Source organism: Schistocerca americana, chromosome 2 (assembly GCF_021461395.2).
Source record: "Schistocerca americana isolate TAMUIC-IGC-003095 chromosome 2, iqSchAmer2.1, whole genome shotgun sequence".
Taxonomy (NCBI): domain Eukaryota; kingdom Metazoa; phylum Arthropoda; class Insecta; order Orthoptera; family Acrididae; genus Schistocerca; species Schistocerca americana.
In genome coordinates, this window is record NC_060120.1 from 449,480,255 (window position 1) to 449,503,091 (window position 22,837).

Here is a 22,837-nt window from a genome sequence, read left to right on the forward strand (position 1 = left end):
GAAGAGAATCGTTCAATTTGACGGAAGTGCAACCCTTCCGCAAACTGCTGCAATTTCAGTGCTGGGCCATCAACAAGTGTCAGCGAGCGAACCATTCAACGAAACATCATCGATATGGGCTTTCGAAGCCGAAGGCCCACTCGTGCACCCTTGATGACTGCACGACACAAAGCTTTGCGCCTCGCCTATGCCCGTCAACACCGACATTGGCCTGTTGATGACTGGAGGCATATTTTCTGGTCGGAAGAGTCTCATTTCAAATTGCATCGAGCACATGGACGGGTACAGGTACGGGGACAACCTCATGAACCCATGGACCCCACATGTCAGCAGGGGACTGTTCACGCTGGTGGAGAGTCTATAATTGTGTGGGACGTGTGAAGTTGGAGTGATGTGGGACCTCTGATACGTATAGATACGACTCTGACTGGTGACCGTATGTAAGCATCCTGTCTGATCACCTGCATCTATTCATGTCCTGTGGGCATTCTGATGGACTTGGCCAATTCCAGCAGGACAATGGGACATCCCACACGTCCAGAATTGCTAGAGAGTGGTTCCAGGAACACTCTTCTGAGTTTAAAATCTTCCGTTGGCCACCAAACTCCCCAGACATGAAGATTATTGAGCATATCTGGGATGCCTTGCAACGTGCTGTTCAGAAGAGATCTCCACTCCCTCGTACTCTTACGATTTATGGACAGCCCTGCAGGATTCACGGTGTCATTTGCCTCCAGCACTACTTCAGACATTAGTCGAGTCGATGCCACCTCGCGTTGCGGCACTTTTGCGTGCTCACGGGGGCGCTACACGATATTAGGCAGATGTACCAAATTCTTTGGCTCTTCAGTGTGTTTTAATGAGAGTCAACTGACGTGCCACCTTTCTTGCTTATTCTGCTATGGAGACTGTTATAACTTTAACTAAATCATTCCACAGCTGAAAAAATAAACAAAAACAAACAAGAAAGTGACCTATCAAGACCAGCATAAGCGAAACTCTGAGGGGCAACAGTCATGGGATAGCGATATGTTCAGATACAGGCGACGATAGTATTTAGTACAGAAGATACAAAAAGGCAGTGCATTGGCTGAGCTGTCACTTGTGCTCAGGTGAGACATGTAAAAAGGTTTTCGGTGTGATTATGGTCGCACGACGACAATTAACAGACTTTGAACACGGAATGGTAGCTGGAGCTAGAAACATAGGACTTTCCATTCCGGAAATCGTTAGGTAATTCAATACTCCGAGATCCACAGTGTGAATAATGTGCCAGGCAAAATTTCAGGCATTACCTCTCACCAAGGACGACGCAGTGGTCGGTGCCTTCACTTAACGTCCTAGAGTAGTGGCATTTGCCTAGAGTTTTCAGTGATAACAGACAAGCAACACGGAGTGAAATACCCCCAGAAATGATGACAGGCGGCGAAATTTGGCTTCAGTGGGTTATGGCAGTAGACGACATAGTGTCTCTGCTAGCTGCACGGCATCGCCTGCAGTGTCTCCACTGGGCCCGGGAACATATGGGTTGGACCCTATACGACTGGAAAACCGTGGCCTGATCAAATGAGTCCCGATTTTAGCTGGTAAGAGCAGATGGTGGGGTTAGTGTGGCAGAAGCCCTACGAAGCCACGGACCCAAGTTATAATTTTTGGGAATTTGTGGTAAGTTCTTATGGGACCAAACTGCTGAGGTCATCGGTCCCTAAGCTTACACACTACTTAATCTAACTTACACTAAGGACGACACACACTCCCATGACCGAGGTAGGACTCGATCCTCCGACGGGGAAAACCGAGCTAACCGCGACAAGACGTCCCAGACCGCGCGGCGGACCAAAGTTGTCAACAAGGGATTGTGCAAACCGGTGGTTGCACCATAATGGTGTGGACTGTGCTTATGTGGAATATACTGGGTAGTGTGGTCCAACTGAATTGTACATTGACTGGAAATGATTATGTTTGGCTACTTGGAGACCATTTGCAGCCATTCATGGACTCCACGTTGCCAAAGGACGACGAAATTTTTATGGATGACAATGCCCCATGTCGCCGGGCCACAGTTGTTCGCGACTGGCTTGAAAAACATTCTAGACAATTCGAGCGAGTGATTTAGCTACCCATCGAACATTTATGGCATAAGCGAGAGGCCAGCTCGTGCACAAAATCCTGTACCGGCAACACTTTCGCAGTTATGGACGGCTATAGTGGCAGAATGGCTCAATATTTCTGAAGGAGACTTGCAACGACTTGTTGAGTCCTTACCACATCGAGATGCTGTACGAAAGGAGACCCACCACGATATTAAGAGCTATCTCATGGTTTATGTCACCCCAGCGTTACTGTTTTAACTTTTTTTTAAGGGTTTTCACAGCCAAGTGATCCGTGAAACAATATGACAGGATCAGCCTGAATTACAGTTTGTAGTTATTTCAGTCAATGAGAGATTTGCGTGGTTCACTATAGAATTTTATTTAGCAACAAAATTAAATATATTAGTAATTACTTTGGAAGTTTCATGTAATCCAAAATCTCATTATTTAGATCAAGCAGATGAAAATATTTAATTATCATTTGCATTCTTCGAAATTGGCAAACGAACTTTGCTCTTTTTTGAAGATATTTCTAAACCAAACCTGTACTTAATATTAAACTTTTCGTCGGTATAAAGATTATTTAATTCTTTGGCTCAGACTTTGCACTTAACTCATATTCAGTAATTGTATTTCTGGTGAAATTCACTGATCTAAAAACAAATGAAGGAACTTCATATTTTCCCTTTTGAATATAAATATTGGTAGCAAATTTGAGGAATGAATTTAGAGAAACAGCTCATCACCTGACCACCCTGCTGGGATGGATCTAATGGTGGGTAGAGGGCGTTGTGATGGGGATATGACATTTTCGTGATAACATTAATATTTTTAGATAGATTAATTTTCGGATTTCAGAGGAAATTAAAACTGTATCAAAAACGGCAAGTAATTCTAGAAATAATGGAGTATGTTTGATACAGATAGTTTTCAGCTGCCTGCCTGAGGGCCTGTCCGTGTGGCTAGGCGTGCAGCCTGGCCAGCTGCAGAAGACACTGCAGCCAGAGGAAGGCAACCGTTCACAGACTCACAACACCTGCTGCCAACAACAGATCTGATGCGGCGCAAAAGTCCAAAGGCACTAACGAAGAAAAGACCTCCCACCAAGAAAAAAATAACACAAACTCTTATTTCCAGAATGATGCCAGAAATACGGAAGGAAGCAAAATTCCTCCATTAATATGCTCGCCTAGACGTAGTCTGCAGATTTGAGTTCACGATCATAGTGCAAAGCAGAATATTGATAACACAGAGTGTATACTTCGGCTTTACATTGGTCAATTTATAATGTTCTCAAAGTTGAGAGCGTCTGTTGCTGTTATACACTGAAGGGCCAAAGAAACTCATACACCTGCCTAATATCGTGTAGGATCCCAGCGAACACGGAGAAGTGCCGCAACATGACGTGGCATGGACTCGACTAATGTCTGAAGTAGTGCTGGAGGGAACTGACACCATGAATCCTGCAGGGCTGTCCATAAATCCGTAAGAGTATCTCTTCTGAACAGCAAGTTGAAAGGCATCCCAGATATGCCAATAATCTTCATTTCTGGGGAGTTTGGTGCCGAGCGGAAGATTTTAAACTCAGAAGAGTGTTCCTGGAACCACTCTGTAGCAATTCTGGACGTGTGGGATGTCACATTGTACTGCTGGAACTGCCCAGTACATCTGAAAGCACACTGACATGAATAGATGCAGGTGATCAGACAGGATGCTTACATACGGTCACCAGTCAGAGTCGTATCTATACGTATCAGAGGTCCCACATCACTCCAACTTCACACGTCCCACACAATTATAGACTCTCCACCAGCGTGAACAGTCCCCTGCTGACATGTGGGGTCCATGGGTTCATGAGGTTGTCTCCGTACCCGTACCCGTCCATGTGCTCGATGCAATTTGAAATGAGACTCTTCCGAACAGAAAATATGCCTCCAGTCATCAACAGGCCAATGTCGGTGTTCACGGGCATAGGCGAGGCGCAAAGCTTTGTGTCGTGCAGTCATCAAGGGTACACGAGTGGGCCTTCGGATCCGAAAGCCCATGTCGATGATGTTCCGTTGAATGGATCGCACTCTGACACTTGTTGATGGCACAACATTGAAATCTGCTGCAATTTGCGACAAGGTTGCATTTTTGTCACCCTGAACTCTTCAGTCGTCGTTGGTCCCGTTCTTGCAGAATCTTTTTCCAGTCGGAGAGATGACGCAGATTTGATGTTTTACCGGATTCCTGATATTCAGAGTACACTCGAGAAACTGCTTCGGGGATACGTTGTTTCATCGCTCGTGTGCCAACTGTAACACCACTTTCAAACTCATGTACATCTTGATAACCTGCTACTGTAGCAGCAGTAACCGATCTAGCAACTGCTCCACACACTTGTTGTCTTATATAGGCGTTGCCGGCCGCAGCGCCGTATTCTACCTGTTTACATATCTCTGTATTTTAATACGCAGGCCTATACCAGTTGTTTTGGCGCTTGAGTGTAGTTCTTAAATCAATAGTGTCACACATGTACTACATAAGTATTGAAATAATGATTTCTATATTTCGTGTTTCTCTGAACAACAGTTTCCTGGATTTTGAGCTAAAAATATGTACTAACCACCTGTGTAAACAAATTATTGTTATATTAAAGCATATTATCTACTTTATATTTATTATTATTAATACGTGCCAACTATGCTCTGTCAAAGCTAGGGGTGACGGAAGTTGCAAGATGATTATTAGTAAAACTCCAGTTTGAAAGTGCTGTAAAAAAAGAAAGAAAAAGGATCGCCTTCTCAGATACGTCAAATTTCAATGGATTATTATCGAAGAAGAAAGGATAGGTTATGGAAAAACAAAATTTAACAAAAGTTTTCTTGCTGTATGGTGATGTAAGCGTCATGACGTAACTGACTTCGGCTACACGCAATCGCAATACGACCGCTATGTTGCAAGCTGCACACTGAACCAATCATATTGTCTAATGTGCATGACCGCGCAAGTTTGGTATTCAACAGTTGTGGCACTGTTATTTAGGTAAGTCCATCCGCCACGGCAAAGTCGTACAAAATCGGATGGAAAAAACGTTGTTTTAATTGGCCTTGCCGCAGTGGATACACCGGTTCCCGTGAGATCACCGAAGTCAAGCGCTGTCGGGCGTGGTCGGCACTTGGATGGGTGACCATCCAGGCCGCCATGCGCTGTTGCCATTTTTCGGGATGCACTCAGCCTCTTGATGCCAATTGAGGAGCTACTCGACCGAATAGTAGCGGCTTCGGTCAAGAATACCATCTTACGATCGGGAGAGTGGTGTGCTGACCCCACACCCCTCCTATCCGCTTCCTCCACCGAGGATGACACGGCGGTCGGATGGTCCCGGTAGGCCACTCGTGGCCTGAAGACGGAGGGCTTTTTTTTTCTTTTTTTTTTAAGGCCGAAAACTGCATAAAAGCAACAGTGACATGGGTTTATAATTATTCTGAGGCCAAAAACCGCATGTAGGACAACAATGAAATCGTTTTTAACTGTAGTGAGACTGGCGGAGGACTTGTTCAGTATGCTGTGCACCGTCTTCCGCTACAGGTTGAAATCGAGGAACTGCGTGTTCCACCACTGATCGGAGTGTCTCAGCGGTCACGGTCAGAATGCGCTGCGCAATGTGTGCCTTCAATTCAGCTACGCCTGCTGTCGGGGCACCGAGCACATCTTTCAGATGAGCCTATAGCCAGAAGTCACACGGATTAAGGTAAGGAGATCCGGAGGGCCAGGCTGTATGGAAATAACGGCAGACAGTTCAAGCGTTTCCGAAATGCCTCTGAAACCATGTCACCGATTGTGCAGTGTGCGGAGAAGCACCATCTTACATAAAAATAATCCTATGCGCCCATCCACGCTGTTGAAGGGTTGGAGTGACGTTGGTGCACAAAGGACTATCACAGTGTTTAGTAGTGACGGTACAGGTAACGAAAGAGGCAACATCCATCTCCTCGAAAAAATATTGCCCTAAGACAAACAGCGGCAATAACCCGCACTACAGAAGTCACCTTTGCAGAATGAAGCCGTACCGGTTGATGTTTGAGCGGATTTTCCGTTGCCCATATTCTGCAGTTCTGCCTATCGACTTGTTTCGGAGATGGAAATGGGCTTTGTCTTTCCAGAGATTGTTCCATGGCCAATTATTGTCCACTTCCATGCGAGTAATAAATTCTAGAGCGGATGTTTGTCTTACTGCCAGGTCAGCATGGAGTAACTCCTGAACATGGATAATTTTGTATGGATAGTAATTCAGGATGTTTCGTAGAATTTTATTCACCCTCGTGCACTGCGTGCTTGGACACCACCATTCGACCCCTCCTACAGTACTGCGGCCACATCTTCTAATGATGTCGGATCAACTGATTCCCTCCCTCTACCATATTGCACTTCAAAAGAGCCTGTCTCTTCTGATTTTGCAATCATTTTCTCCAAACCCTTGGCAGACATCGGATGAATGCTTTTTTTCATACCTATGAGTGTCCGAAACTTCCATCCACAGAGCTACCGGTCCACAGTCATCGTTCACGTAAAAGAGCTTTACAGCAGAGCTGGATGCTTCATGGAGACAGTTATGCGGAGCGCCTCAGACGCAAACCGAGGAACAACTGTGCACCCCACGTTTTCTATTTTGTATATTATGCCCCTTACAGCGCCATCTAGTGGTAAAAATTTCGTTCAGTGTTTTCTGTTTACCCCTTCTTAGACAGTATTCCGTTAAAATTTCACTTTATTCAGAGCAGTTCTTCTTTTCTTTATTACAGAGTCTTGAAACTGGACCTTTAATTATAATCACATTGCATATTTGGGGAGGGTGTGGGGTGAAGACGCTAACAAACTGTCACTCCCTTAGTCCTCTCCCCCTGAACTGAATCATTGATCTGTACCTACCATCATGTTGGAAGATGGATTATATTGGAGAAAAACAAAATCGTTCATAATCATCAGAAACGGCAACAAAATCATTCATAATTATCAGAAATGAGTGTGTGACAAGCATGATCAATAAGAATTGATCGCTGATTGGAGCGGCTGACGCGGAATGGAATCAGAGCTTCCGTTACGGATAGTTCCTTGATGTGTAATTACGATAATGAACCCGGTCTAACCTCTGTGTGTTGAACGGTACAGGCACTGACGAATTCAAATATGATAACATCGTGAGAACGTGGTATCAAAGCTCTTTTAATAGCTAAAAGTTCTGCATTACTGTTCTAATTCCTTATCATGTAACATATCTCACAATAATTGCAAATATGTATAGCAGAGAGCGGAGATCATAATGAGAAAGACTCTGTTTTACATACCTTGAGAATGGGACACTGTCGAGTGAGATTGCTGGCTCTCCACAACATTTCCATCTTGTCTTTCTGCTCCACCATGTAGCTGCAGAGAGGCATTGGACCTGTGGGCGCAAGTGCACTCCAAGTGCTTCCCTGCATGTTCTCTGAGTTTATCTGGATCTGTTACAGATGGAGAGATTAATGAAGTCGTTAGCTATTTAAAAAAAAATGCTCCTGGTGAATAACCACTATCATTATGCATCTCTTAGACTTTGCTGCGCAACTAATGCATCACTGCTGTAAGGTGTGTCCCAAAACACTGCATCATCACTTTCCTACGCTGCAGCTCTGCAGTCTTAGGACAGCGATTGTTCAGGTACACTACTGCTGCTGCTGCCAGCACAGCTATCAAGTCGTAGTGTTCTGCATTACCCTAGCTGTAATTGTGTCCTGTTACCATCTCACTTCATTCCAGATGTTTCACTGTGTTGGTGATAGTACATTGCTAATTACCTGCCAAAATGTATTTTATATGCAAAAACTTCTAAATGGAGTGAATCCTGAAATTAACTTCATTGAGGAATCCAAATCACAATAGCAGCATCTTAAAATTAAATGAAGAGTATGGTAGTACATCATTTGTGTTTTATATGGTCAAAGAATCCCAAGTTGTGGACGGGGGTCAGTTGGTGGCTGGTCTTCAAGGCAGCCAGTTAGCGCTTAACATCTGCTGGGAGTATTTACAGAGCTAAGTTAAGCTCGCACGGGGTCTCTAGCACTCATGGATTGTGTAAGGCGTCTTCGCCTTATGAAGATCTCTGCTGGACAGCGGAGGGGACGCAGTTAACTGGCGTACGGCTCCCGAGACAAGAACTCATATTTTTGTTTTTGGTTGTCTCATGGTTAATGCGAGATTTGGTACAGGGCCATTATTACATATATGTATACATGGATTCTTCTCTTGTGAAAAATGGCGAATTTTAGTGTAATAAATAGTGTGCTGGAATAATTGCTGTACTTGGTTAATTATTTACACCCTTCTGATGAATCGGTGCGTCGTGTGACTCAGTACATCTCTACCTGGTAATTACTCCTCCTTGCATCGATTAGAGTCTTGCATGCCGCGACCGAGATCGCGACCGAGCGGTCTTAGCTGAAGAAGTACGCGGGGAGGGCAAGCTGAGAGAAATTTAAAAAATAAAATCGTGATCGTGAAAGAACCGGAGACAAATGCCACATTATGGAGCGGAAGGGTAGCATCTGGATTCAATTGGAATGAAATTCTAAAAAAACGAATTGCATAAATGGAATATGTTTGCTAAAGCGAAACGGCGGAAGGAACTGCAAGAAAACCATGGAGCAGCCTTCGAAGTCGCAGAGCATGCCACGGTACACAGCTGCACCAGTGCAAGAAGATGAAAAGTAAGCGTCATATGAAGCAACGCAGTAGTTTCCCACCATTGCTGCTATTTGGGCAGAATTATCACGCGTTTGTGATACTTACCAGGCGGAATAACGTGTGACGATGGGAGTGATCTGTATACTTGAGCTAAAGGAGCAATTGTTCCAGCTAGTACCATTGCGAGCTATCAGTATGGCGGAAACAAACAAATTATTCAGAGGGGCAACCAATGAACAGGAGGAAAGCAAGGTAGAACAAAAGGACAGGTTTAAAGACTCGGCGTTTTTAGACAGTAGTCAAATTAAAATGGGGGAATAGGATGCATACAGCGACACACCTTGTTCAGGGTCATGTGAATGGCGACAAAATGAGGAAATAGTTGTTAGGAACAAAACGAACCAACATCTACTGGAACATATATAAGTGGACACGACTATTTTGCACCATATATATATATATATATATATATATATATATATATATATATATATATATATATATATATAATATGCAAGCACTTAAGCGTATTTTTATTAATGAAACAACTGATAAAGTGGCACAAAATACTCAAATACTCTTGTGCAAGGTGGAGCAGACGACATGCTGTAAACCAAAACATCTACGTACCGGAAAATATTAGGTATCTGAAGATGGGCATGATAGCTGGCGGTAAAATAAAACATTCAATAAGTATTTGTGGCTGGTTGCGTCATTCATCCACTAATACTAACGATATGGAAGGGATTAACGAAAAAACAGGAGAACAGTTGATAAAGCATTAGTGGGGAAAAAGGAGGGAAAAGAATCACAATGGGCAGCACAACATTTGAGAAGGGGGATTAAGAGCACAAAGAACATAAGAAAAAGAGGCACAACATTTGAACAGAAAGGGAGAAACAAAAGAAGGAACTTTAAAAAATTAGGGCAAATATTATATGAGCAGGAAGAATGCATAGATAATGTGAGAAAGTAGGGCAAAACATTCAGAAAAAATTTCCAAATTGGAAACACGATTACAAAAGCAGTCCCAGACAACTGTTGTTTTTGGGGTGGAGACCAGAGCGAACTATGAAACCTCTATAGAAGAAAGTGCGCAATTGGAATGCGAACTGCATACGCTGTGTAGCGACATGATCAGGACTGAGGATACTGTTAACAGAAACAAGCGAAAGGTGTTACAAACCAAAAGGTCAAGCTGAAAATGGCAGAGAAAGAGGCTAAAATCGAAAAAACAGTACAAGAATGTATCAAAAAGAGTTAAAGGAGGCAGAGTCACGCCAAGTACACAATTGAATTGTCATAGTGGGTTGTAGTTGGAGACAGGCTAACTCGTTCATCTTTGGAAATTAGTTCACTGATGACCGTTCCTTTTTGGGAACCGTTCATTATTTTCTCATTCGCCATTCCTTTTTATATCGGGTAAGTATGCCATCAATGGACCATGTTTCAAATGTTGTGAAACTGAATCCAGAATTCTTCTGGTAACCTACATTCACTGCGTAACGTTTAGTCCTGAAATACCTTTAACACCATCAGAAAAAAATGCTGAATTATTTTCCGTAAAGATTCATTTATGGATACCCGTTTCCGTCAATGGACCAGCTGAATTCCGTGACTAGTCCATTAAACGTATATCCGAAATTTCGTCATTAAACACCTTCATTCGAGTATACAACGACTGGGTGGAATTTAATACGGCCACACAGTACCATAAGAAAATAAAAAGGTGATTAAGTGGAAATTAATTTCAATATGAACGGTACATATTGGTTCGGAACACAAAAACAACTAAATTAGACCAATATTGAAATGCAGTGCAATTCTAAACTGGCATTGTCGTGGAATCAAGTGAAATTTAGGCTACTTTATACAATAATTGCCTTTGCGTACAGTTGGGACAAACTATGAGGCAGTTCAACCTCTTTTTCGTAACACGTGGATTAAAACAAAAGTATCCTTTAGAATTCCGCCTAAATCCAACGTAATTTTCATGCACTCGCTTCCTACATGCCATACTTTGAATCATGTCTTCCACTGATCGATTTTCACCTATTTCACAAAATCTACACTACTGGCCATTAAAATTGCCACACCAAGAAGAAATGCAGATGATAAACCGGTATTCATTGGACAAAGATATTGTATTAGAACTGGCATGTGATTACATTTTCACGCAATTTGGGTGCATAGATCCTGAGAAATCAGTACCCGGAACAACCACCTCTGGCCGTAATAACGGCCTTGATACGCCTGGGCATTGATTGAAACAGGGCTTGCATGGCGTGTACAGGTACAGCTGCCCATGCAGCTTCAACACGATACCACAGTTCATCAAGAGTAGTGACTGGCGTATTGTGACGAGCCAGTTGCTCGGCAACCATTGACCAGACGTTTTCAATTGGTGAGAGATCTGGAGAATGTGCTGGCCAGGGCAGTAGTCGAACATTTTCTGTATCCAGAAACGCCCGTACAGGACCTGCAACATGCGGTCGTGCATTATCCTGCTGAAATGTAGGGTTTCGCAGGGATCGAATGAAAGGTAGAGCCACGGGCCGTAACACATCTGAAATGTAACGTCCACTGTTCAAAGTGCCGTCAATGTGAACAAGAGGTGACCGAGACGTGTAACCAATGGCACCCCATACCAACACGCCAGGTGATCCGCCAGTATGGCGATGACGATTAAACGCTTCCAATTTGCGTTCACCGCGATGTCGCCAAACATGGATGCGACCATCATGATGCTGTAAACAGAACCTGGATTCATGAGAAAAAATGACGTTTTGCCATTCGTGCACACAGGTTCGACGTTGAGTACACCATCGCAGGGGCTCCTTTCTGTGATGCAGCGTCAAGGGTAACCGCAGCCATGGTCTCCGAGCTGATAGTCCATGCTGCTGCAAACGTCGTCGAACTGTTCGTGCAGATGGTTGTTGTCTTGCAAACGTCCCCATCTGTTGACTCAGGGATCGAGACGTGGCTGCACGATTCATTACAGCCATGTGGATAAGATGCCTGTCATCTCGACTGCTAGTGATACGAGGCCGTTTGGATCGAGCACGGCGTTCCGTATTACCCTCCTGAACTCACCGATTCCATATTCTGTTAACAGTCATTGGATCTCGACCAACGCGAGCAGCAATGTCGCGATACGATAAACCGCAATCACGATAGGCTACAACCCGACCTTTATCAAAGTCGGAAACGTTATGGTACGCATTTCTCCTCCTTACACGAAGCATCACAACGTTTCACCAGGCAACGCCGGTCAACTGCTGTTTGGGTATAAGAAATCGGTTGTAAACTTTCCTCGTCTCAGCACGTTGTAGGTGTCGCCACCGGCGTCAACCTTGTAACCTTGTGTGAATGCTATGAAAAGCTAATCATTTGCATATCACAGCATCTTCTTCCTGTCGGTTAAATTTCGTGTCTGTAGCACGTCATCTTCGTGGTGTAGCAATTTTAATGGTCAGTAATGTATTTTCATCTGTTTCACAAAACCAGTTATTGGTGTATGTATTTTTCACTTGTTTGATTTTACTCATTATAGCCAGCTTTCTCTTTAAGTTAGGGGAAGGTTTAGCGCTACGCCTTAATTGATCCTTGTATGGAGAACTTGTCAGTGTTTTAGCTTCTTGTGTGCTTTTCTTGATCTGGCCTTCAGTGACGTGGAAGGTTTGGGTATAGGAGAAATGTTTGCCAAAAGAACAGCAGTACTTTTTTACGAATTTCTTGGCGGTTGTGGGTGGTCTTGCTGAGGTTTCTGTGCATGATGTCGAACCTACTACCCTTTCCATCACCATTGTTGCTGGCTCAATGGCGGCAATACTGTAAGTTCTGCTATGCACGCTATTAGATAGGAGGTAGCGGCAAATAATACGAATCTAAATATATCCATGAAAAGTAGATAAGATTCACTTACCAATAGTAGAAGTCATACTTGGGATAATCGATGTTATTACCGTACAAAATCCAAGTCGAAGCCGACGGTACACCAAATAACACAATTTTCTTACTGCATTTACATCAGGTCTTCATTGTAACCTACAACTTTCAAACAAAGGTAGTGGCAAGTTTCTTAACTGGTAAGTCGGTTCAGCATAGCTATATGGGAGTAGCCATCGAGCAAACAAAAATAAAGCGATGGTCCATTCATGGAACCGGTCCATTGATGGCAACATTACCCAAACTGTGCTTGCTACAAGGATTTTAGATAAATTTCCGGAAAAAATATCAAGTACGCACAATTATGACTTCTACTTGATAAATTTATTGATTGCCTTATGAAGACAGGTTGTTTACTTAGACTTCCGGAGTTGAATGATTCCTTAGTAAGTATCAGATTAGTTAGGTGACATAAAGTTGCAGTGACTGCAAGCCAGGTAGAGTGGACAACTACATAAATATGTTCGGAGGTCATTGAAACTTCCGAAGTCAAATCAAAAAAGATTCTCTTTTTTTCTTCAAAACCTTCATGACGTAGCACACATTATTGTTTTGAAGCTCTTTACTGTCGAAAAAGATAACCAGTTTCTGATCAGTGGAAGTTAATGAAGGGGCTAAATTGGCTCATGCATTGAATCAGTCATCAGTTATTTGAGAAAGTGTACTTCTGATCAAGCACAGGCAGCCGTTAACAGATGAGAGTGAAACGAATGTGAAATTCAACAAATCATTAAATACGCGTTATTGTACTTAAAACATAAATGTTACACACAAAACATAAATGTTACACACAAATGTATTTGAAAATAAAGAAAATTAAAGTTCAATATTATGAGAAGGAAAGTTGCTACTCACCATATAGCGGAGATGCTGAGCCGCAGATAGGCACGACAAAAAGATTTTCACACTTAAAGCTTTCGGCCAATGGATGGAATGTAATAGTATTGTGAGAAGGAAAGTTGCTACTCGCCATAGAGCGGAGATGCTGAGTCGCAGATAGGCACAAGAAAAAGATTTTCACACTTAATGGTGGAAAGCTTTAAGTGTGAAAGCACTCTTTTCACGCAAACTATTAGCCCTAGAGGAAAAATGAACAGAAGCTTTTCTTGCAGGAAATTTAATGTAGTTTGATTTTGTACTCGGACCCAATTTCACCTGAGGCCACGGTTTTCGAATTATCCAAGAGAAGCATACAATAGCGATCTCAAACGCATCTCCACGTACTGCACCCCTCTCTCCCCCCCCCCCCCCCCCCCCCCACACACACACTTACTCCTCTGCGGTCAGGATTTTTAGTACGTTGCTCGTAGCACTCTTTCCTACCACTGCACAAAAGTTTACGACTACACGAATTATTTACCGTATTCCATCCTTTTAGTCTTCATTGACTGGGCTATTACGCCACTGATTTAATGAAGTATTTCTTTAATATTATTAATCTAAACTTTCCCGTGAGGATAATTAAAGAAAATAGACTTTCGTAAACATAATACAAAAATTAATTCTGTTTACAATTATTCGATCTAAATCCTTACAAGCACCGTAGTTCTGTAGTAAGAAGGGCATTTAATTGTGAGGTAAAATTTACACAATCTGTAAATGCATGACTAAGACAGCGTAGTAGTAGCCCAGTCAAAGAAGACGCAAAAAAACGTTGAATATGAGAAATAATTCATGTAGTCACAAATTACAGAGGTAGGAGGGAATGCTATGAACTATACACTAAAGATCCCGACCGATGGAAGGTTACAGTTGTACGTTTTTCTTGAATAATTCGATAACCGCAGCCTCTAGCGAAAGCGTAGTTCAGTATAGAATTAAAATACATTCAGTTTCCTACATGAAAGATGCTGTTGATTTTTTCTCTCGGGTTAGGTGTTTGCGCGGAGAGAGTGAGAGAATATTGAAACTATCGGGCGACGGGCAAGTACTGTAGCTTAAGTGACTTTTGTGGCATATGTTATGTTGTCTCACGACTTGCTAAACCACAAGTGTCCTGTATCAGTTGTTCGTCTCGATTTCCACAACACAGCTGTGGTACGTTGTAAACAGTCTGCACCCTACGCATCATTTGTCTTCACAATGGTGCGGGGATTCGACTGCGGCAGAACTCCTGATCCTCATTTGTGAGCGAACATTTGAAAGCGAAGTTCAGCATTTCTACTTCTGCTATGTTACAGTCAGTTTCTGTTTCTGTACTGTCCATGAATGTTTGGACACTAACTTTGGTGCCACTGAAATGGTTAAAATAGGATTGGAATCTCTTTAGGTATTGCGAGAAAAATCTTACAATAAGATTCTGCTACGATAGTCGATGAAGGCTTCACTTGCTGTCTTTTGACAGACAAATGCACTTAATTTGTGATCTCTCTATATTGCGAATGATTTTGTTAAATGAGGACAAACTGCTGGAAATAGTCCCTGAGGGGAGGTACACCCACTTGAAGGTGGAAATAAAAGACATTTGACAGAGTATGTTTCAGTGATTGAAAGCGCATATAACAAACACGCCAAGTGAGTGGGAATGTTCTGGTGGTTTCACCTGTGGACACCCAGGCCTTTTGGTCAGCTACACAATTCATATTTTGTTGAGCACCTCCACGTAGCACACGTATAAATAATTCTTTCTCAATGCGAATTCATCTGGAACTGGATGTGTTCTGCGCTGCTACAAGAACTACCTGAAGCATGGATTCTTCAGCTTCTTCAGTGGGGAGTTCCAAGATACCGTCATCTCACACAAATCATTGAAGGATGATTGCACAGTTGAAGATGGACCTACACTCAAATACCAGCGTTTGTCTGCTATAATTTTCAGCACTTCTCTTTACACAGTTGCTATGTTTGACAGTATTACAATGTTTTTCCACATTAAAGTGCGGTTCTGCACTAAATTTAACTTCACGTAGTTTGCAAAATAATATTTCCTCGTCAGTGCTGAAAAACGTCTCACCAAACTCACGAACAATACCTCGAAACTTTATGCTGTTAGAGCACTTTACCTTCGGCACGTTGAACCAGGCTGAGTTTGTATTCACAAGGAATCGTGTGACCACGTGTGCGACATTCATTACGACGGAAATAGTCTCTGTGGCTTCGAAAAGCTTTGTCGACCACGCGCAACCACGCCTTAAGCTAACGAATCGGCTAGTGTGCTGCGCTGCTTGCCTACTATAGTATAACCGGAAACATTGTCATGTGATCAGCATGTTCATGTTTTTATTCTTGTGTTCTTAAAAATAAGACAAATACACCAATTTCGGCAAATATTGGCCGATATATGACCTATTATGGTAAAAGTTATCCGAAATATGAGCCATTACTAAACAAGGTGAAAGTACGACTTTATACGGACAGAAGAAATACATTCTATACACTATAACACATGGATTCGCGCTTAATTGATGTAAAATTAAATTAAAGTGGGCTGGGACAGTTCCGATTTTCTGAGTTCAGTCCCCCAGTCCCTGTTGGGTTATGCCGGGAAGCCTAAATGTTCCTGTTTATAGAAATAATATAAAATTCTCGGTCATGTGAAGTTTCAAAATGTAAGTTTTTATGTTTCTAGCAAGTATCCATGCTTTATTTCAATATAGTATTCCTGATCTAATATACCATGACGGGCTGTGTTATGAAATGTGTGCACACAACCTATCTGATAATGCGTTCGAGATCTTCAATAATATTTGCGCTGAAGTTTGTATTAGAGGCCTAATGAGCTGTATTTGCTTAGCGGTAACCTTAATGCTTTCACGGGCATTTCGTTGTCATAAATAGTGTAGGACTTATGATGCAGCAGTATTGAAGACAGAAGGACAGCATTTTACAGCTTTAGAGGTTGAAGAAGCACTCCATGATTTAAGAATGAATATGAAAGAAAAACGAATCACTATATTCATAGCTCAAGTTACAAGAAGTGATTCAAGCAAACTTGAATCTGAGGGAGATATAAACTTTATTAACATCACTAAAACAGCCTGTACATTTTATCATAGCAATGCACAATACACTGAACAGTGGACGGATCAGTTAATGCATTTTCAGGCTAGATGTGGGTTCTTTTGCACAATGTACCTACATGGGATGAGGTACAAAAATGCTACGAGTCTCTTAAAAACGTGTTACCAAAGTGCAAAATTAATGATTATTACTTGCTCCTAGAGTGCGTTAATATGCAGCAGTCTGTCATATCTCAGCAAACAGAGAAACAGAACACAGAAAAAACTGTCAGTGACTTGTGTTTGGTACAAATGTTACAGCACTTCACATTCAGACATACATCTTATGAAAATATTTGTAACATGTGGAGTTTGTGTTATGCATTCCCGATACAAATGCTGCAGTCGAGCGTGTATTTTCTTTGATGAATAAGACACAGGCATCAGAACTCAAATGAAAGTTGACTTTGAAAACAATAATGATGCTGAACTGGAGTCATCTGGAATTCTACGACTTCTTAAAGGGATGCAAATATGTACTGAATTAAATTCGGTTTGGTGGCAGGAATGAATTAAATCTGTGTGTTGTGTTCTATTTGCTGACTATTAAGATTTAAGTGTATTATAAGTATACAGTAACTATGAATGCGCCTGTGTTTTAGATTATGTTTGTTGTATCATCATTTGGTGCCTACTATTCATTTTGTTGTAAGCCATAATAATGTCTAACGATTACATAGAATTATTTCATCCTGAACACTCGGCAATTATAAAAATGGTCCTATTTTCGAGTCCCAGAAATCTGGTTACCTTACTGAAGTTCAGGAAAAAAATCTGAATTACCATTAAAATCCTGGCGCTACTTATTACTTACGGACTTGCCACCGCGGCGACCTTGTAGCATAAACACCATTCACGCCCTCTTGAGGCTGGAGTTAAAACATTACTTCAGAGGGAATATTCCCACTTGCTAGATCTCATTTGTGCTTTCAATCTTTTATCTCCATCTCCGAGTTGGTATACTTCCCTTGGAACCCATTTATGGCTATATGTCTGAACATCCTTTTCTGTTCATTATACTGTCAGGAGTCGTTTCCTGCAGTTTGTTCCCATTTAGAAAAATTAGCCTTTATAGCCTATGTTTTGTTTTACCCCTACTGTGCTGTAATCGCTGTTCCTTTATGAGTTTCGTAGCAGATGCTGTACACCATGAAGAGTCCCTTCCATCATGTACTGTTGTATTAGGCACGCAACTATCCAATTCTTGCCCAACTACTCTTCTAATCTGAATTGACTTTAGCTCCTTTTATTGTACAGGGTGAGCCAGAAGTGAAGATCGGCAAGTATTCAAATAATTTATCGTATGCTTTCACGGTTACATGGGTCTGGAAATGTATTCTAAAGTGAAAATAATGTTCCCTGGTCATAGTACGTCTTTTTTCTGCTAGAGGTCACTCTCAGACTGTAATTGCTTGGCGTCTAATTAAAACAACGCAGGCGTCGCTCCATGAAAATACGGTATGTGATCGTGTTGTTTTGCTTGTGGTTCTGGCGAATGCTACGGCACGTAATCGTATTCTGTTCTTGTGTCAAGGTGATACTGCTGTAACCATTTTTGTTATAATGATGGATACAAGCAGATTTACAATTGAGGAACGTGTTCTTCTTTGTGTATGGGTGCATGAAAAGTATCGAACGGGTGAGGCTTATGATGAAATTAGAGAAACCATTTTTAATCGCTTCAGGAAAGAATCCCAGATGGATGCTAATTCTCGGAAATTGGAAAGAAAGGCCTTTGAAACCGAGTTTGTGACAAATGCATCATTCACTAGCAGAATCAACACCGAAGCTGTTGACGGAGATGAACATGCCCGGAACTTCCGTGCGTCGTTGGATGAAGAAAGAAGGTTACCATTCATTTCGATAGGGCAGTATCAATGAGAACGAAGATCAGCATACAGAGAGAGTTTGAAATATGTAATAAGTGTTTAGTAACATTCGTTTCTGTGTTATCACCTTCTTGCGTGTATCTTTTTCTATTAAACACAATTTCTGCTAAATCTCGGGACTCGTTTCATGTTCCTTGTTGCATTTTATGATGCTTCCTCTTTCAATACAATAGCATTCAACATTTCCGATCGTGACTTATGGCCCATCCTATACGGGTTACAGGAGTTCCCCTCTGTACATACAGTCTTGAACATGCAAATTATGACGCCAATAATAGCAGTTTGCTTAGTTAGCGTCTTCTATACTATAACAGTGAACAAACTGACAGTGATGGGCGGTCTCAAACGTTTTGTGGATTAGACGACGTTATACGGTGCAATTCTAATATTTTGACGAAATGTGAGACTATTACAAGGGGCTCTTAATGTAGGGAAATACATTATACCTCCAAAAAGTATGAGTAATTGGTCGACTAGTTAATCATATCATGCAAGAATCGGGAGGTCATGTAAACAACATGTTCCAATTATTGGGGGTACTAGAAAACTACAGTTTGTTTACGAAAGAAACTTGTTACTTAACAATTGTATTACTTATGCTAGAGCACTGCTCACGTACGTAGGTCAGACTGACAGAGAACAACAAAAGAAAGACAGACAGAGCCGGTGAGTTCAGTCAGCCCTGTGCCCCTGGGGCGCGAATGTACTAGACGCAGAATCAGTGGCAGACCTTTGAAGAGGGCCCAAATGACTTGCGCACACTTGGCAGCTCCAAGAACCTGTCTCGAGGATAGATTCTGAGCATATTCCTTAACTCCCTGAATATTCGAATGCTTCCTGCAGAAACCGCGGAGGCTTAATTAGGTAGACAACAGCTTGTACAGAGGGTTGAAAACAAACATTTTTCTGAAGTTCCATGTGTGAAAGAGACCAGTGTAATGACACGAAACATTCACCAGCCTGCAGTTTTCAGATAACGTGTGTGGTATGGCTATTGTTGCTGTTGCTGCTTTACACTTACTATTGTGTCTTCAGGCACGTCCTCCAAGATTTCGACCATACCGTCCACGTACGAGCATTCCTTGCTCCATTTCTCCACGTTGATATCAATGATGTTGAAAAACTTTGAGCTCGCGTTCGTAATAACTTCATTGATGACAAAGTAGAAATCTCGCTGAAACAGACAACAGACAGTACTTACTGGTTAGATAACATTTTGGGACTACAATCGATATTTTACATCTTGGTTTGACTTGGACAAGTAGGCATGTTAACGTTCCTTTTTAATAAAATGGTTTTTGAAAATCTTTGCGTGTTCAAACACAATGACGTTTTACTAACTTGTAGCTAGCCACATAAGTTTTTGTTTTAATGTAATCACGGTTATTATGCCAGTACCACGAGAGATTAAACATAAACATCATGACAGCACTGCTAAAACTACTGAAACTAACTTATTTCAAAAGGTTGTTCGAAAATTCCTGTTGATGAAACATCCTATGTAGTGAAGGACTACAGAGTCGGAGCGTCGTGAAGATGTAACACAAATAAATAATAATAAAACACCTCCGCCGTTTCACAACACACCGGCCATTACAGTGTTCTGTTTTCTTTTTTTCCCTAAAAAATCGCTCGCAAAATCTCTGCAACAATTAATATTAATCTCTTATTCCATTTCTAAGCTCAAAATCTCACTCATTATGGATGTATGGCCACTCAGTTTTTCAGGCTAACTAATGGAAAATTTTAGTGCACAACACTGAAACCAAAAATATTTTTGTGAGAGTGCGACGTGGATGACTAAAACAGTACTATATCTGCTAATAGCTTACAAAACTAACGGAAAAGCGTCGTCTTGAATTCGTACCAATGCAAATGATTTTGAGCGTGGCGTAAAATAACAATACCAATAAAATTAAAGTCAATTTTTATTCATAGAAAGTATAAGATAATACATTAACTGAAAGCTTCTGGCAGATAAGAACTGTGCGCTGGACAGGAACTCGAGGGTGGAGTGAACTAATAATTTTCTTAAAAGTTAATTTGATTAAAATCCAGTGTCTTTGATTAAAACAAAAACTGCCTAAAAAGTTCGAACAATACTCGTGCCACTATACGCGGCATTTTGAACACTGTATCCAGTCTTCTGATGTAAGACACTGCTGTAAGCATTCGTGTTCCACCTGTGCTTCCTTATCAGTCATCGCCTATTCATATGTGAGCTTGTTAAAACACTTGTACCTAGTGTACTGTGAATTTTCTTTTTCTTTTTATCAGGTGGTCAGACCGAGTTGGACATTTCTGGGCAGTGGCATCACCATGTGAGGTTTTAGTGTCTCGCATTATGTAGGGTTGTTAGAATCATTAGGGTGCCAGAGGAATGAAGTTAACCTAAGTGGTTAGTCAGCTATCTCCGCTTTTCAATTTGCATCAGTCCTTCTCTTCTGTGTGGTCAGACACTTTTCGGTACCCGACTGAATGCGCGCTCTGTAATGCTCAGGGTATGCATACGAAGGTATGAAAGCACAAGGACATTGCATCTTGGTAACATGCGTATTTCTGTCGAAATGGGAAGAAGTGAGTGGCCTCGACTCCATTGACTGGCAGCGGCGAGCGTTCTTCTAGGGTGGTTTCACTGAAGGTGCGTCTGCTCAGGTCAACTGCTAGCTATCGTATAATGATGAAGGAGAAACACCGACATCAACTGCATGAGAGCACTGAAATAATTCAGTGGCGATAAGTGAAAACTTGTGCTGGACCGGGACTCGAACATGGGTTTCCAGTTTTACGCGAGCGGCCGCCACGACCGCTACGGCTATCGGAAAGCTTCCCGTTCAACCCAAATTCCCAACTTTTCGCACACTATTTCTATGGCCCCCTCGCCCCCGCCCCCTCATGACCATTTTCGTCATTGCTCGCATCATCTCGCATGATTCTCGCAAAAGGCCGGACCAGGGTGTATCCATACTGAAGATATCATGAAATGACGTCAAGATTTAGATATTACTGTCGTGTGAATGGTTTCTGGACTTTCGGGCATGTCCGTGCCTTGACAGTATTTCATTATATGTTCTGTGTGGATGCACACTAGGGCCGATCTCTTGCTGGAACCGTGAGCGATGCCGTGAGCAATGGGGAAAATGAATAGGGGGCGCTACGGAAGTAGCACGCGACAAGTCGGGGATTTGTGTTGGACAGGAAACGTGCTCGGATAGCCGAAGCGCTAAAGGCCAATGCTCGCGTAAAACGGGAAATCCAGGTTCGAATCCCGGTCCAGCACAAATTTTCATTTATCGCCATTGAATTATTTCAGTGCCTCGTGCGGCTGGCGTCGGTTTTTGACTTTAGGGTGGTCCATTGAAAAAGACCGGGCCAAATATCTCACGAAATAAGCGTCAAACGAGAAAACTACAAAGAACGAAACTTGCCTAGCTTGTAGGGGGAAACCAGATGGCGCTATGGTTGGCCCCCTAGATGGCGCTGCCATAGGTCAAACTGATATCAACTGCGTTTTTTAAAATAGGAACCCCCATTTTTATTACATATTCGTGTAGTACGTAAAGAAATATAAATGTTTTAGTAGGACCACTTTTTTCGCTTTGTGATAGATAACGCTGTAATAGTCACAAACGTATAAGTACGTGATATCACGTAACATTCCGCCAGTGCGGACGGTATTTGCTTCGTGATACATTACCCATGTTAAAATGGACCGTTTACCAATAGCGGGAAAGGTCGATATCGTGTTGATGTACGGCTATTGTGGTCAAAATGCCCAATGGGCGTGTGCTATGTACGCTGCTCGGTATCCTGGACGACATCATCCAAGTGTCCGGACCGTTCGCCGGATAGTTACGTTATTTAAGGAAACAGGAAGTGTTCAGCCACATGTGACACGTCAACCACGACCTGCAACAAATTTTGATGCCCAAGAAGGTGTTTTAGCTGCTGTCGCGGCTAATCCACACATCAGTAGAAGACAAAGTGCGCGAGACTCGGGAATCTCAAAAACGTCGGTGTTGAAAATGCTACAACATCGATTGCACCCGTACCATATTTCTATGCACCAGGAATTACATGGTGACGACTTTGAACGTCGCGTACAGTTCTACCATTGGGCACAAGAGAAATTACGGGACGATGACAGATTTTTTGCACGCGTTCTATTTAGCGATGAAGCGTCATTAACCAACAGCGGTAACGT

General features: G+C 42.2%; 1 protein-coding gene across 1 annotated transcript in view; it reads right to left on the reverse strand.

Annotated features, from left to right (window-relative positions):
• LOC124594084 overlaps positions 1-22,837 on the reverse strand; it is a 57,694-nt gene that overhangs the window by 6,131 nt on the left and 28,726 nt on the right. Inside the window, exons 2-3 of the mRNA XM_047132435.1 lie at positions 19,655-19,807; positions 7,424-7,579 (exon numbers count right to left, since the gene is read on the reverse strand). Coding sequence (XP_046988391.1) covers positions 7,424-7,579; positions 19,655-19,807 — 309 coding nt within the window. The remainder of the gene's footprint in view (positions 1-7,423; positions 7,580-19,654; positions 19,808-22,837) is intronic.